Source organism: Sus scrofa, chromosome 14 (assembly GCF_054392235.1).
Source record: "Sus scrofa isolate SSC_HxYL_T2T_F1_AM1 chromosome 14, Sscrofa_HxYL_maternal_Yorkshire_Landrace_v2.0, whole genome shotgun sequence".
Lineage (NCBI taxonomy): Eukaryota > Metazoa > Chordata > Mammalia > Artiodactyla > Suidae > Sus > Sus scrofa.
Genome location: NC_139396.1, coordinates 75,829,869 through 75,843,639, shown reverse-complemented (window position 1 = coordinate 75,843,639; position 13,771 = coordinate 75,829,869). Strand labels below are relative to the sequence as shown.

The window sequence follows — 13,771 nt, the reverse complement described above, 5'->3', positions numbered from 1 at the left end:
TGCCCGGGCTGTAATTACTGACTGATGTGGGGCCCCCTACCTCACACCCCCTCTCCAGTCCCTCACACCCAGGGTGAGTTAGCTACTCATTCTTCAAACTCCAACCTAAATGGAAAATGATTATGTATACATTCTCAGAGCTGTGTACAACTTTTCATGCATTCACCCATGATGATACTTAATTAACTTCTCTCTCTGGTACAAAACTCTGAGCTCTTTGAGGGCTTTTTTTTTTTTTTTTTTTTTTTCTTTCTTTCTTTCTTTCTTTCTTTCTTTCGTATCCTCAGAGCCTAACAGGAAGTCTGGCACATAGTAGCTCTTTTATAAATATCTAATGACTGAATGAGTCAACCAAACAGGTCCTACCTTTAAGAAGCCAACAGTCTGATAGAGAAGATAGACAAGTCAGCAGATTGCTTGCTATGATGAGATAAGTGCTCTCAATTTGGAATTTTCTTACATTTACAAATAACCCAGACCTTATATTTTTTTCTTGAGATTAAGAAAAATGGAATATCCACATATCTCACAATTTATGAGAATCACTTTTTTAAAAATTCCTTAAGCTGTGCCTGAAAACACTTAGGGCACTTACATTGAAAAGAAAGTAACACATAATTAATGACCCTTCAAAGAACAAGATCATTAAACTCTACCAACAATAATCCTTTCAGTTGAAGGAGCTGTTTGAGAAGTCCAGCACAAAATAGTTATTTAAGGGCGTTTTCTACTTTCCTGTTTTCTGGTGAATTTTTAATGTATTAGCAAGATGCTAAATTATCCAGAGATCACTCAGATTTCCTGGAGAATTTCCAGACTTGATAACAAGAGAGATTTCTAGGAATGCCTGGAATACAGCAAGCATTTTGTAAGCATAACGAGCATCATAATCCAGTATCTCTTCTGACTGACCTCAGTGACGCTAGAACTCAAAATTTCATAAAATTAATATAGCTCCAATATTAGCTTCAGGAATACTGGACAGGAATTAACCTGTGTTTAAATGAAGCAGTAGGTCTAGTTAAAATATTTGTTTCCCCCCGGCTCAGGTGAGTATGACTGATTTAATACATTGGTGCCTAAACCTTAATGTTATTTTAAAAAGAGTTTTAATAGTAAATGAAGTTAATATAGTGAATTCTATCAATTGGTATCTCTCCCTGATTAAAAAAAAGTGATGTTTACATTGATTTTTCTGTTGTTCCCTGTCTCAAACCCTATTCGTGTATTTAAATGAGGAGCTATCTTGTATTAGGAGATACTAGAAAATTAGTATGGTCACCCCTCTATATAAGTAGGTCGTGTATCTATGGAGTCAAATAATTGGGGATCAAAAACATTTGAAAAAAAATAATTCCAGATAGTTCCAAAAAACAACACCTGAATTCACCATGCCTCAACAAATATTTGCAGAGCATTTACATTGTATTATATGGTCTGAGTAATATAGAGATGCTTTAAAGCACAAAGGAGGATGTATGTAGGCTATATGTAAATTTTATATACCATTTTATACCAGGAACTTAAGCATCCTTGGATTTTGGTATTGGGAGAGGGTCTTGGAACCAGTCCCCTGCAGATACTGAGGAACAGCTGTATATGATCGTGTTATCCCTAAAAAGTTCTTGTGTTTGTTAAATAGGACACATATAATGAAAGGAAAGTCATTTTAAAGCACTAAGAATCTCTGAGGTATGTGAGAACTGAATGTGTCACTATGCTGAGAATTTAATGGTTTAATCTGCTACTCTTGCTGGTCGTTTTTATTCATCACTAGAGGATCATTAAGGTGTTATCTGACTTGAAAATTATGTAGTTTTATGAAAATATATATGGTAAAGGGGCTTCCTGGATTAGATTTGCTGTATAAAAAATAACCTAATTCTTGGAGTTCCCGCTGTGGTGCAATGGGATCAGCAGCATCATTGCAGTGCCAGGATGCAGGTTCGATCCCTGCTCAGCACATTGGGTTAAGGATCCAGTGTTGCCACAACTGTTGTATAGGTTGCACCTGTAGCAGGGATCTGATCCCTAGCCCTGAACTCTATGTGCTGTGGAGATGCCAAAAAAGAAAAACAAAACAATACCAAAAAGACCTGATTTTTATGCAGAGTAAATACCAGACTCAAATACCTCTAATGAAAATAGCATCAGAAGATCATATTAGAGAGAGAGATACTTCATTTCATTTCAACAGATCACTCTGAGAGCATTCCCTGACTTTGAGACAAATGAATAGAATGTGTAATTATCTAAAATATACCCTCAGTTTAACTGAAACTTCTGAAACACCAAATTTCAGTTTCGGTATTCTTTTCAATATCATTGGCTACCGAAGTAATAAAATCTCTGGCAGTGTTCAGTTTCTCACTCCTCATAATTTTAAGAGAAATTTCACCTTTTAGGATAATTTTATCTCATGTTATTAATGAGGATTTTTCCAAGATTAATCATTTTTTTCAAAGAAGAGAATATAATGAGATATTATGTCAGATATCATGTTGGAAAAGTAAAGAAAAATAAATATGAGAATGAGTATTACTGTTTTCTCAGAGGAAAGCAACAGTCTGAGAATACACACTATATCACATTATGAGATAGAGGTGGTACATAATATATCAAATTTTGCATAACATTGAAAATCCGTGAATTATAGAAGCCTTATATTAAAAACCATAAAGCAATTGGGATTAAAATACAAAAATAATATTTTGACTCTTAGCTTTGTTATTATTTAGAAAGTTGTATTAGTTTATGAGAGTTGGTAATGTTTTTAAAAATCCAGTGCTCGCTATCTATTGTTAATTAGATTCAGGTATGAGCTGTGATTTTAATCCCTTTTATGCTCACACACAGATGCAAAAACACACAATCTTAAAGATAAGTAGGTGATTCATAAGTGCTTCTCTTAGTGTTTCGAGGTAATGAGAGGAATATTTGAAGGCAAAAGAAATAGTTTGAATATAGAAAAGACATGAGCTGAAAGTATCAAACTTTTGGTTTTTATATTAAAAGCAGTTAAGAAGCTACATATAGTTAAGTTCCTGAAAATATAATCATCACTTTAAAATTTTACCATCTTACTATGCTTCGACTAGCCCTTTTTTTTCTTATTAATAGCATGATTGACAGTTCTGATTATGGTGACTTGGCTAGCCTTAAGAAGGACCATTTTCAGCTTACTATTGTATTTAAAAGCTTTACTCACTGCATGCTTTATCTCAAGACTCACCATTACTTTAGGCTCTTACCATGCCAAGTGCCAATAAAATTGATTCTTTTGCTTGGTCCACCCATTAAAATGCCGAAGATTCAATGAGTACTTTTCCTGCATTTCTTAGGGTCCTTTTCCCACCATTTTTTACAGTGAGATGTATGCATTTAAAGTTGTACTGCATCTGTTCTGGAATTGCACCAAAATGTGTAGACTGATTGAGCTTACAGTTTTGTGACTTTAACCATCACAAGAATCTCATATGCACTGTGCACATTCTCATTGGACCCACAGAACTTGTATGGCCACTGGCACCCTTTTCTGCTTACATCCCACAGTCATTCCACCAATATTTAATTGAGCACCTGCTGTTTGCCAGGTACTATTCAGGTGCTGGGCTACATCAGGGAAGAAAGCAAACAAAAATAACACCCCAGGAGCTTATAAAATGGAAGTTTAAAATACCTCCATCTCCTTTTGGAAAAAGGTATGGGTAGGCTCAGGACCAAGTGCAAAGACTGATAATCTCCATGAAGATTTGGTATAACTGTGAGTTCTAGGAAGAGAAAGAGAGACCCATCTCTCTGATTTGGTGCTGAATTTGTTTGCAGGAGACTTGTATGTACTTTATGTCCTCTCTTCCTCCTGGGCCTTCTTGCTGCACCCCCATAGCCTTTTTTACCTCCAAACATTGGACACTCTGGGACCTTTCTGCTTCTACGTTTATGCTCATGCCACCTAATTTTAAAATTACAACTTTAAAAATTATAACTTTAAAAAGTATCCATATGCTTGCAATGCCCAAAGCTTAAGTCAGATTTCTGCCCTGCAGTTGCCTATTTCACATCTCTGCCTCAGATGAATAGGCCCATCACACTTAACCTGTTGAAAGCAGAATGGCCAACTCCCACCCTCCACCCCTCCACATTCTGCTCCCTCGCTTGTTCTCTCTCACTTCATTGAATCATACATATAACCATTCACCCAACTGCTCACACAGTTGCTCGCTCAAATAGTAGTGGGATGATGTTGTCTTCCTTCCCTCTCCCCAACACTCAAGTCCTTATGCAGAACCTTCAAATATATTCTTTTTTAAAATATTTTATTTTTTAATTTTTTTTTTAATTTTTGTCTTTTGTCTTTTCATGGCCACACCCACAGCATATGGAGGTTCCCAGGGTAGGGGTCTAATCGGAGCTGTTGCTGCCAGCCTACGCCAGAGCCACAGCAATGCCAGATCTGAGCCGCGTCTGTGACCAACACCACAGCTCACGGCAGCAACGCCAGATCCTTAACCCACTGAGCAAGGCCAGGGATCAAACCCACAACCTCAGGGTTCCTAGTCTGATTCCTTTCCGTTGTGCCATGACCAGAACTCCTCAAATATATTCTTAATTTCTTCACTGCTCATGTCCTAATCCAGATCTGTCATCGTCAAGCTGAAGGTTCCAGACTACTGCTATAGCTTCCTCTCTGGCTTGCACTCTTGCCCTTCCAGAATTTGGCACATTGGAATTAATCTTTTTAAACTGTAAATCAGCTCACATTTTGTTCAAAATCTAATCATGTCTTCCTATTGCACTAAAAAATGAGGTCCTGCTGTGTAGCACAGGGAACTATAGCCAATCACTTGTGATGAAACATGATGGAAGATCATATGAGAAAAAGAATGTATATGTATGTATAATTCGGTCACTTTGCTGTACAGCAGAAGTTGACAAAACATTGTAAATCTATACAAAATGTAAATAAAATAAAAAATAAAGTTCTTGCTCTGGTTACCAGGCCTAGAACCTGATTCCCCTCCTCTCCACGTCATACCCTCCTTCTTCCGCTCAATCTGCCCACATCAGCCATCCTGACCTCCTTGCCTGGAACATTTTCTGCCCAGAGCCTTTGCACATGCTGTTTCCCCTGCCCGGGCCCTTCTTCCAGACCTGTGCATGCTTTGTTCCTTCCCTTCATTCAAATCTCTGCTTGGGCAGGGCCTCACGACCACTCACCCTACCACTCTATCCTGTTGCTCTAGTCCCTCTTCCCAGCTTTGTATATGTTTATTGTGGCCTGGTATTCTGTTACACTCTATCACATATGATTTCGGCTTCACTTAATGGTTCATCATCTATATCCCTCATTAAAATGCAAGTACTGGAGTTCTCTCTATGACTCAGTGGGTTAAGAATCCAACTGCAGTGGCTCGGGTCACTGCCTAGGTTAGGGTTCAATCCCCAGCCCAGCACAGTGAGTTGAAGGATCTAGCATTGCCACAACTGTGGCTCAGATTCACTATCTGGCCCAGGAGGTTCTATGTGCCAGTGATGTGGCCATAAAATAAAATATAAAAGCAAGTACCTTGAGGATGCTATTTTGCTGTTTACTAGAAGTTTAAGAGTGCCTGGTATTTAACATGTATTTATTGAGTGAATGAACAACTAAATGCGTAATACTTCTAAGAGCTACAGTAGAAGCCCTATTAGGGGTAGGGGGCTATCAATAGACAGAGGCAGGACAAATTTTGCCCTTCTGCTGACTTTGTCTTCATAATTACCCAAAGTTCTAAGATTCAGAGCACAAGATTAATGGAACATTTTCTGAAAAAACTCAGAGTCTCAGCAATGAATACCTTATTATTTCCTTAGTTGTGCCATTTCACTAAATTGGTGTGTGCCTACATTTTAAGGCAGTTGTATTGATTTCCATGTAGATTTAATTCACTTGTTTTAGGGTACATTTATGTATAAAGAATACAAAATGCTCAAATTTTTAAAAACTCACATTCAAATAGGAGTTGTTAAGCTAAGGACCAGGAAATGACTATATTTATTGCATAGAGGGAGGTATGGAATGCCAAAGTAGTGGTGTCAGACTATATCGTGAGTGATCAAATATCTTTGTTTCATTGGATTCATATATTCTTCATCCTTATCACAAGGTAAAATGTACATATTCATACTTCTGCACTTTTGTGATAAAATATGCTAATCAAAATGACTGAATTTCATCATATTTTCAAAAGCAGCCCCCATTTCAAATATCTCATAAGTAACACTTAACTTCTTTAGCCTCTGAGGCTTTTTTTATACATAATTGTTTGGCACCTCTTTTTCACCAAAGACCAACAACATTCAGGCCAATTAGTTCATGTCAAAGCAGTTGAATTCAGGCAGATTAATTCATATTCATGCAGTTGAATGCAATAAGAAAGCAGACATACTTGGGGTAATTAAAAGGGAATTAAGTTTATTAGACTTTTAGGCCATTTCATTTCGCAAATGATATCCACTGACTTAAAAAGCTGGCATACAATAAGATTTAGAAATAAGATAAACTGGTGTGGGAGAGGGGAATATAGTTGAAGAATCCCGTTAAAACTCTCTAGCCTGGTGCAGTGCTTTGAATGCTTCTTGAGTATGTCAGCTATTTGATGAGACATGCTTTATTGCTTTTCTACTTACATTTGCATAACCACTTTTAAGCAGAAAAACTGCATGATTTTAAACTTGATTATCAGAAAATCTTCTGAATTGAGTTATCCTTATTGAGTTGTGCCCTGGACTAATTTTTGGAACACAGATATTAATAGAAAAGATGAACACTGGAAAATTCTCAGGGCAATTGATACAGCATTTTGTTTCCTCTTTAGGAAATGACGCAACATCAATTGTCAACTGTCTTCATATTTTGGGTCAGACTTTGGACGCAAGGTAAATGGATATGTTTTTGTCTAAATTGCTGAGTGTGATTATGATATATAAGAATACTAAGAAGACCCTAGTGTCTTGATTTTATTCTTTGGAATTCTGAAAACTTTAGTATAGGTGAAAAGATAATCGTTAGTAAAATTAGTAATACAATGGCATTTTGTTTTTTTTATGTTATGCAGATTGTTATTTAGATTTCAAGTAACTTTTCAGCAGCTAAGTACGTAATTGAGGGTGGAATTGGGACTCACATCATGTGAGGTAAAAATGAGGAGCTACAACACTAGAGGTTTTACTAGCTTCAAGGGGTGATACTTGTGCTCCATGTTTGTCATAACATTTAACTTTGTAGGAAACATGGGGTTTTATTTTTCATCGATGGCTAAGTCAAGTGAAGCTTAAGGTTCATCATAGTAAGTGTGGAAGTAGACTAATTTCCAAGTCTCTGCACATTCTACTCTGCTCTACCATCAGCATGACCAGAAATCCAAATGCAAAATCAATTTAGCTGGCATGCTTGATTCAGCCTTTAAGGCATACATTTAGTTCATGTATTTTCCGAGATACATCTAAATAAAAGTTCCTCAGAGTCTTCTACAGAGAATATTGTTTGATACTGTGGATTATCCATTTTTTTGTCTAAAATTTTATTTGAGGTGTTTTATATAATAAATGAAGGAAGGAGATTCTATTATACACCTTCATTTTCTACCAGAAATAGCAGCTTTAGCATGTTACTTCTGTGCAAAGCTCAGTCTTCAGAAGCTTGTTTAGAGAAGACTTGATTGCTACTCTTAAAGTAAATATATATATGTATATACATCTGTGTCATTTGGTAGCTTGGTTTAGTCAGCATCACGTGTTTCTTTCACACCATTGCCTCAGAAAACATTCTAGTTTTGTTGGATTTGAGATTATGTATGGAGGTTCCTTAGAAAACTAAAAATAGAGTTGTTGTATGATCCTACAATCCCACTCTTGAACATATATCCGAAGAAAACTATAATTTGAAAAGGTATATGCACCTCAATGTTTGCTGCAGCCAAGCATGCAAGCAACCTACATGTCCAGCGACAGATGAATGAATAAAGAAGATGTGGTACATTTATACAATGGAATATTACTCATCCATTAAAAAGAATGAAATAATGCTATTTGCAGCAACATGGATGGACCTAGGGATTATCATACTAAGTGAAGTAAGCCAGACAAAATACTATATGATATCACTTATATGTGGAATCTAAAACATGACACAAATGAGCTTACCTATGAAACAGAAACAGACTCACAGACCTAGAGAAGAGATTTGTGGTTGCCAAAGGGGAAAGTGGGGAAGAGAGATAAAGTCATAGTCTGGGATTAGCAGATACAAACTGTTATATATAGGATGGCTAAACAGCAAGCTACTATATAGTAAAAGGAGCTATATTTAATATTCTGTAATAAAACATAATGAAAAGAATATAAAAAAGAAAATATATGAATAACTGAATCACTTTGCAAATTAAGACAACGTCTTAAATCATCTATACTTCAGAGTTCCTGTCATGGCTCAGTGGAAACGAATCTGAGTATTATCCATGAGGACGCAGGTTCAATCCCTGACCTCCCTCAGTGGGTTAAGGATCTGGAGTTGCTGTGAACTGTGGTGTAGTTTGCAGATGTGGCTCGGATCTGGCATTGCCGTGGCTGTGGCCTAGTCCAGCGGCTAGAGCTCCGATTCGACCCCTAGCCTGGGAACCTCCGTATGCCGCAGGTGCAGCCCTAAACAGACTAAAAAATAAAAAAAAATAAATCATTTATACATCAGTTAAAAAAGAAAGAAAGGTTATGCATTTACAGTGATATTACTAGAATGTCAGGTATATAGAAAAAAATTATTTGAAGGTGGATTTAAAAAAAAACTTATTTGGCTGAGTGAATGTCATCATGGACAAACATAATGGAGAAGCAGATTCTATTTGTATTTCATGTGCTCCTCTCACAAGATACAAGTTCTCCCTTCTTCACTTACTAGGACGGTGATGAAGACTGGCCTGGAGAGTGTTAAAAGTGCCCTCAGAGCATTCCTGGACAATGCCGCAGAAGATCTGGAGAAGACAATGGAGAATCTTAAGCAGGGCCAGTTCACCCACACCCGAAACCAACCCAAAGGTGTTACTCAGATTATCAATTATACCACGGTGGCTCTGTTGCCAATGCTGTCATCATTATTTGAGCATATTGGCCAGCATCAGTTCGGAGAAGATCTAATATGTATGTAAATCTATTACTTAGAGTTTCATTATCTAAACAGTACAATCAGAAATTGTAACAGCCACATCATCTAGGTTACACAGACACTTTTTATACATGAAAATGCCCTCCCCCCAGAACATTGTAGGTTATCTTTTGAGTTATAGAAACTATCCTTATAGACCTAGATCCCTGGATCACATGGATTCACAGAAGGGACCAGGAAGGTAGTGGTTATGGACAATCACTTCCACATTGTTGAAGTACAAGTTTCAAATTGTACTATTTCTATGATGCCTCTTTCCATGGAAATTTTCTAATTCAGTTTTCATCATAGAACATGCAGCATTAAATGTTTTCAAGTTAGGTTTGAGTTGATGTAGATTGTTTCCACAAGCAATCCTACCAATAAATATGGAGACTGTTGAGAAAATATCTGTGTCCAAATAATTGATCTACTAGGGTGGCCCACATCTTTTGTTTGTAGGTTCCAGTCTCTTTTCATAGAGGATTTCCTCAGCTGCTATCAGCTACAATTCTGAGCTATTAAAAATATCCACTGGATGCCCAAAGTTGTGTGGAAAAAAATATCGCATAACCTAATCTCTTACTCTCCTGCTATTATAAACATGAGAGAAGGTATAATCGCTTGTCTAGCAATGGTCCAGTGTGTATTACTTGCAGCCACTTAGTCACTCAGTGTTGAAAGTCTCACAGGCAAAATGCAGCTCTGTGTAAAAATCACTGTGCTAAACAGCAAATCAGACAATCGCTAGTTTCAAGACACTGACATTGACACTGCTTGAACCAGTGGGAACCCCGTGAGGACATAGAAACAAATATGGAGGGCAGGAGTGATTTCTCCATTCATGTCATGGTGTGTCCTCCAAGAAATGGTAACAGAGCTGGCATTAGAAATCCAAGGGTCTTAGATTTCTTTGCCTGCTGAACATGATTTATTGGATCAGAGATCATTGATAAGGTTTTACTTGATTTTTCTAGCTTTAAAAACTGCAAGAGTGACTTATGCCCTTGAATTTCAGGTTGTTTCAGAAATAAATGATGCACCCCATTTTCCAGAATTCTCATTCTTATTCATGTGAGAATTAAAGTAAAAAGATACAGTCTTTATGTACCTGTGAAACAGGAGTCAAAATTGACCTCTGCTCCTGGATATTCTCGTGCTTAGTTTTATTCTTGAAGAAATCCTTTATTCTTATAGCTAAAGAAAATTATTAAGAAATTTTTTCTGATAATGTTGTCTTACAATCAAAGCATGAGTCTTTAGAATGATTTCAGCTCCTTCAAGAAAAGACTTTGAGAAAAAGCTTTTAAATTTCCTTTTATATGTATTTGTTCTTTTATTGAAATATTATTATGCCTTTAATATGGAATTTTGTTTTTAGCCTTCGCTTTCTCAGGACAATGAATGTATCAATAGCATGTGGGGTTTTTTAATGAGATTTTCTCTTTCCTTAGTGGAAGATGTACAGGTGTCATGTTACAGGATACTGACTAGCCTGTATGCTTTGGGAACCAGCAAGAGTATTTATGTGGAAAGGTAAGATTTTAAAAGTTTAACTTTGTATTAATAGTTATTTTAAGTGTTACAATTATTCATTTCAAGAATCTTTACTTTATAACATTTTCCTTAGTTATAAACTAAACAACCAGAATGACATATTGAATTCTTAGGAGTAATTAGATGGTCTTTAACCTAAATTTGAATTGATATAATAAAAGACAATTGAATTATGAATCATAATATAAAGTTATAATGGTAAAGACCATATTTAACATAAAATTTAGAGTGTTTATGGGTCTTGAAGGAATCTGCTTGTACATTTTCTAATTATATTATCAGAAATAAAAAATAAGCACAAATACAGGCAGCTATTAAAACCAGTTTAATTTTTTTCCTCTTCGGAAGCTTAAGAGGCAAAGATTAACAGGTCAGATGATGTGGACAGGTCAGGTAAGATAAGGCGTCCCCACTGAACTGAACAAAAAAAATCGCTGACAACGTCAGTAAAGTCTTTCTCTGGAAGAGAAGAACAAGAGGACTTTTTAAAAGCCGAGAAGAAAGAAAAAGGCATTCTAATAGAAGACCAATAAATGAAATAAGTAATGAAACAATATTCTTAGAGAGAATATTGAATAGATGTAAATTCTCTCGAAATTAATCTTAATTAATTATAATTTACATAGAAATTTGCTCTTTATTAAAATTGAATAAATAATTCAGAAGTTAATTTAAAAGAATACATGCATGAGACTAGCTGATAAAATTTTGAGAGAAAAATATGAGTAATAAAAGGGTACTCATATGACCTACCAAATATTAAAACTTATTAAGCAACAATAACTAAAAATAGAGTGACAATTAAAGTTAGCTAGAAAAGAAGATCTCTAAGAAGTTTTCATGTGATTTTTATGGCTATAATATATTTTTTACTTGGGAAATATAATTTATTGAAATGTTTATTTTTGACAGGTAGGCTCTTTCTCTTTTTTGCTTACATTAATAATGCTAGTTCTGTGTTCACAGTTTTCTGGGTGTATTCATTTTATTTCCTTTATCAGAATTTGGAGATCTAGGCTAAAAAGTATGCATATATTAAAAGATTATGATAAACATTTTACTCTTTTTAAAAAATTGATTCAATTTGCACTTTAAAGTTTTACAAGAGAATTGTGGTTTCCTCACACGTTCCTCATTTCTGATTATTATTCATTATTTACTATTTATAAATTTGATAGTTAAAAATGGGAACCCATTTTTTTTTCAAATGCACCTATTGTATGTGTATTTACTTTGCCATTTGTATTTATTTTATAAATTGCCTTTCTCATCTTGTTTGTCCATTTTTCTATTAATGTATTGCTTACTGATTAGTAATAACCATTATGTTTATTAATTATTAACTTTGTGCCTGTTATCTCTATTTTTATGACTTTTAGCATTTTTATACCTTTATAGTATTTATATGTAATATATTCGCACAATTTATGACGTGAAAATTTTTCAATTTTATATAATCAGATCTTCCAATTATTGTATTTCTTCCTCTTAGTTTCATGATTTTAAAAAGTTAATACTACATGCTTAACAGCTAGAGATTTAAAAATGTATTCTCCTAATTTTTTCATGCTTTAATTTGTTTAGGTTTACTTTTTTTTTTTTTTTTTGCTTTTTAGGTCTGCACCTGCAGAAATTAAAGTTCCCAGACTAGGGGTCAAATTGGAAGCACAGCTGCAGGTCTACTCCACAGCCACAGTAATGCCAGATCTACCACGTCTGTGAACTATAGCACAGCTCACAGCAACGCTGGATCCTTAACACACTGAGCGAGTCCATGGATTGAACTTGCCTCCTCATGGGTACTAGTAGGCTTATAACCTGCTGAGCCTCAACGGGAACTCCCATGTTTAGGTTTATTTTTTAGTCCTCTTGTTCATTCATTAAAACTTACTGAGTGTGAGGTTCTGGGGTACAACAGTTAAAAGATAGATCCCTGCTCTCGTAGAGCTGATGTCAAGAAACAAAACAAAACAAGTAAACTGATAAACGAAATAGTGGCAAGTTATTGTGTGAGTAAGCTCACAATAAAGAAAATGACAAGGGGTAATCAGGAGTGTATCCTTTAGACCACTATATTTTAGACTCAGAACTTTCTGTTCTCAGTGGAAAACAGGTAGAAGATACGTCAGGTGTAGAAAGGTGTTTCTAACAGCTTTCCTTGTCTTAGTGAAGTGTGACGTGGGTCTTTAGCCAAATGATGGTTGAAGAAACAAGTGTGAGAAGTTGGAGGAAGGCAGAGAATAATGTCTGAAATGATTAGCTCTCTGGTAAGAAGGGAATTTATTAGAAATGCATTTAAATTTCATGTTTCTCTTGGAGGTTATGTAAAATTCAAATTCAGTTTTTTTATATCATCCACATATCTAATATAATGATTTATTAAGTATTTCTTTTATTCACTGATTTAAAATAAACTCTTCATTGTATACTAGATATATTTGCTAGGTTATATTTCTAGAATTTTTATTCTGTTCTAATGTATGTTTTTAAATAATTAGAGCAGTACCATCTAGCCTGAATTGTTATTATTTTGTAATGTATCTTAACATCTGGTAGTCCAAATTCTCTCATACTTCAGCAATTGCTGTTATTGTTGTTGCTATTCTTGCCTGGATATTTTTCTTGATAAAATCTGGGATCGTTTCTTTTAGATTCTGAAACAAGGTATATGTATAGTTTTGAAATTAACTTTGCAATTATAGAGTGAGTTTGGGAGAATATAAATATAAAATTTTGAAGAGAACTAAAAGATATTTTGAAAAATGACTCCATACTAAAAAAAAAGTTATTTTAACGCAAGTATTTTAAGGGAAAATTGCTATTTCCAGAATACCAACACAAATGTTCAGACTAGATCTGAGAATTACTAATTGAATTTGTATTTTAAAGTGCATTATTAAAGAATTTACATGAGTTATTAAGGAAATATGAGAACTAGTCCAATCAGATGTCAGGAAATAGATTACTTACTTTGGGGCCATATATGAAACATTTCAGGTTCTTAAATTCTTAAATTATTTCTCATTATTTTAAGAT

General features: G+C 35.1%; 1 protein-coding gene across 16 annotated transcripts in view; it reads left to right on the top strand.

Annotated features, from left to right (window-relative positions):
- RYR2 (ryanodine receptor 2) overlaps positions 1–13,771 on the top strand; it is a 745,790-nt gene that overhangs the window by 602,086 nt on the left and 129,933 nt on the right. For all 16 annotated transcript variants that reach the window (XR_014827812.1, XR_014827813.1, XR_014827814.1 and 13 more), the window contains 3 exons: positions 6,858–6,918; positions 8,936–9,174; positions 10,633–10,714. Coding sequence is in view for 11 of the 16 variants with exons in the window: in XM_084996827.1 (XP_084852953.1) it covers positions 6,858–6,918; positions 8,936–9,174; positions 10,633–10,714 (382 nt within the window). In the remaining 5 variants the exon portion in view is untranslated. Of the gene's footprint in view, positions 1–6,857; positions 6,919–8,935; positions 9,175–10,632; positions 10,715–13,771 lie in introns of those variants that run through there.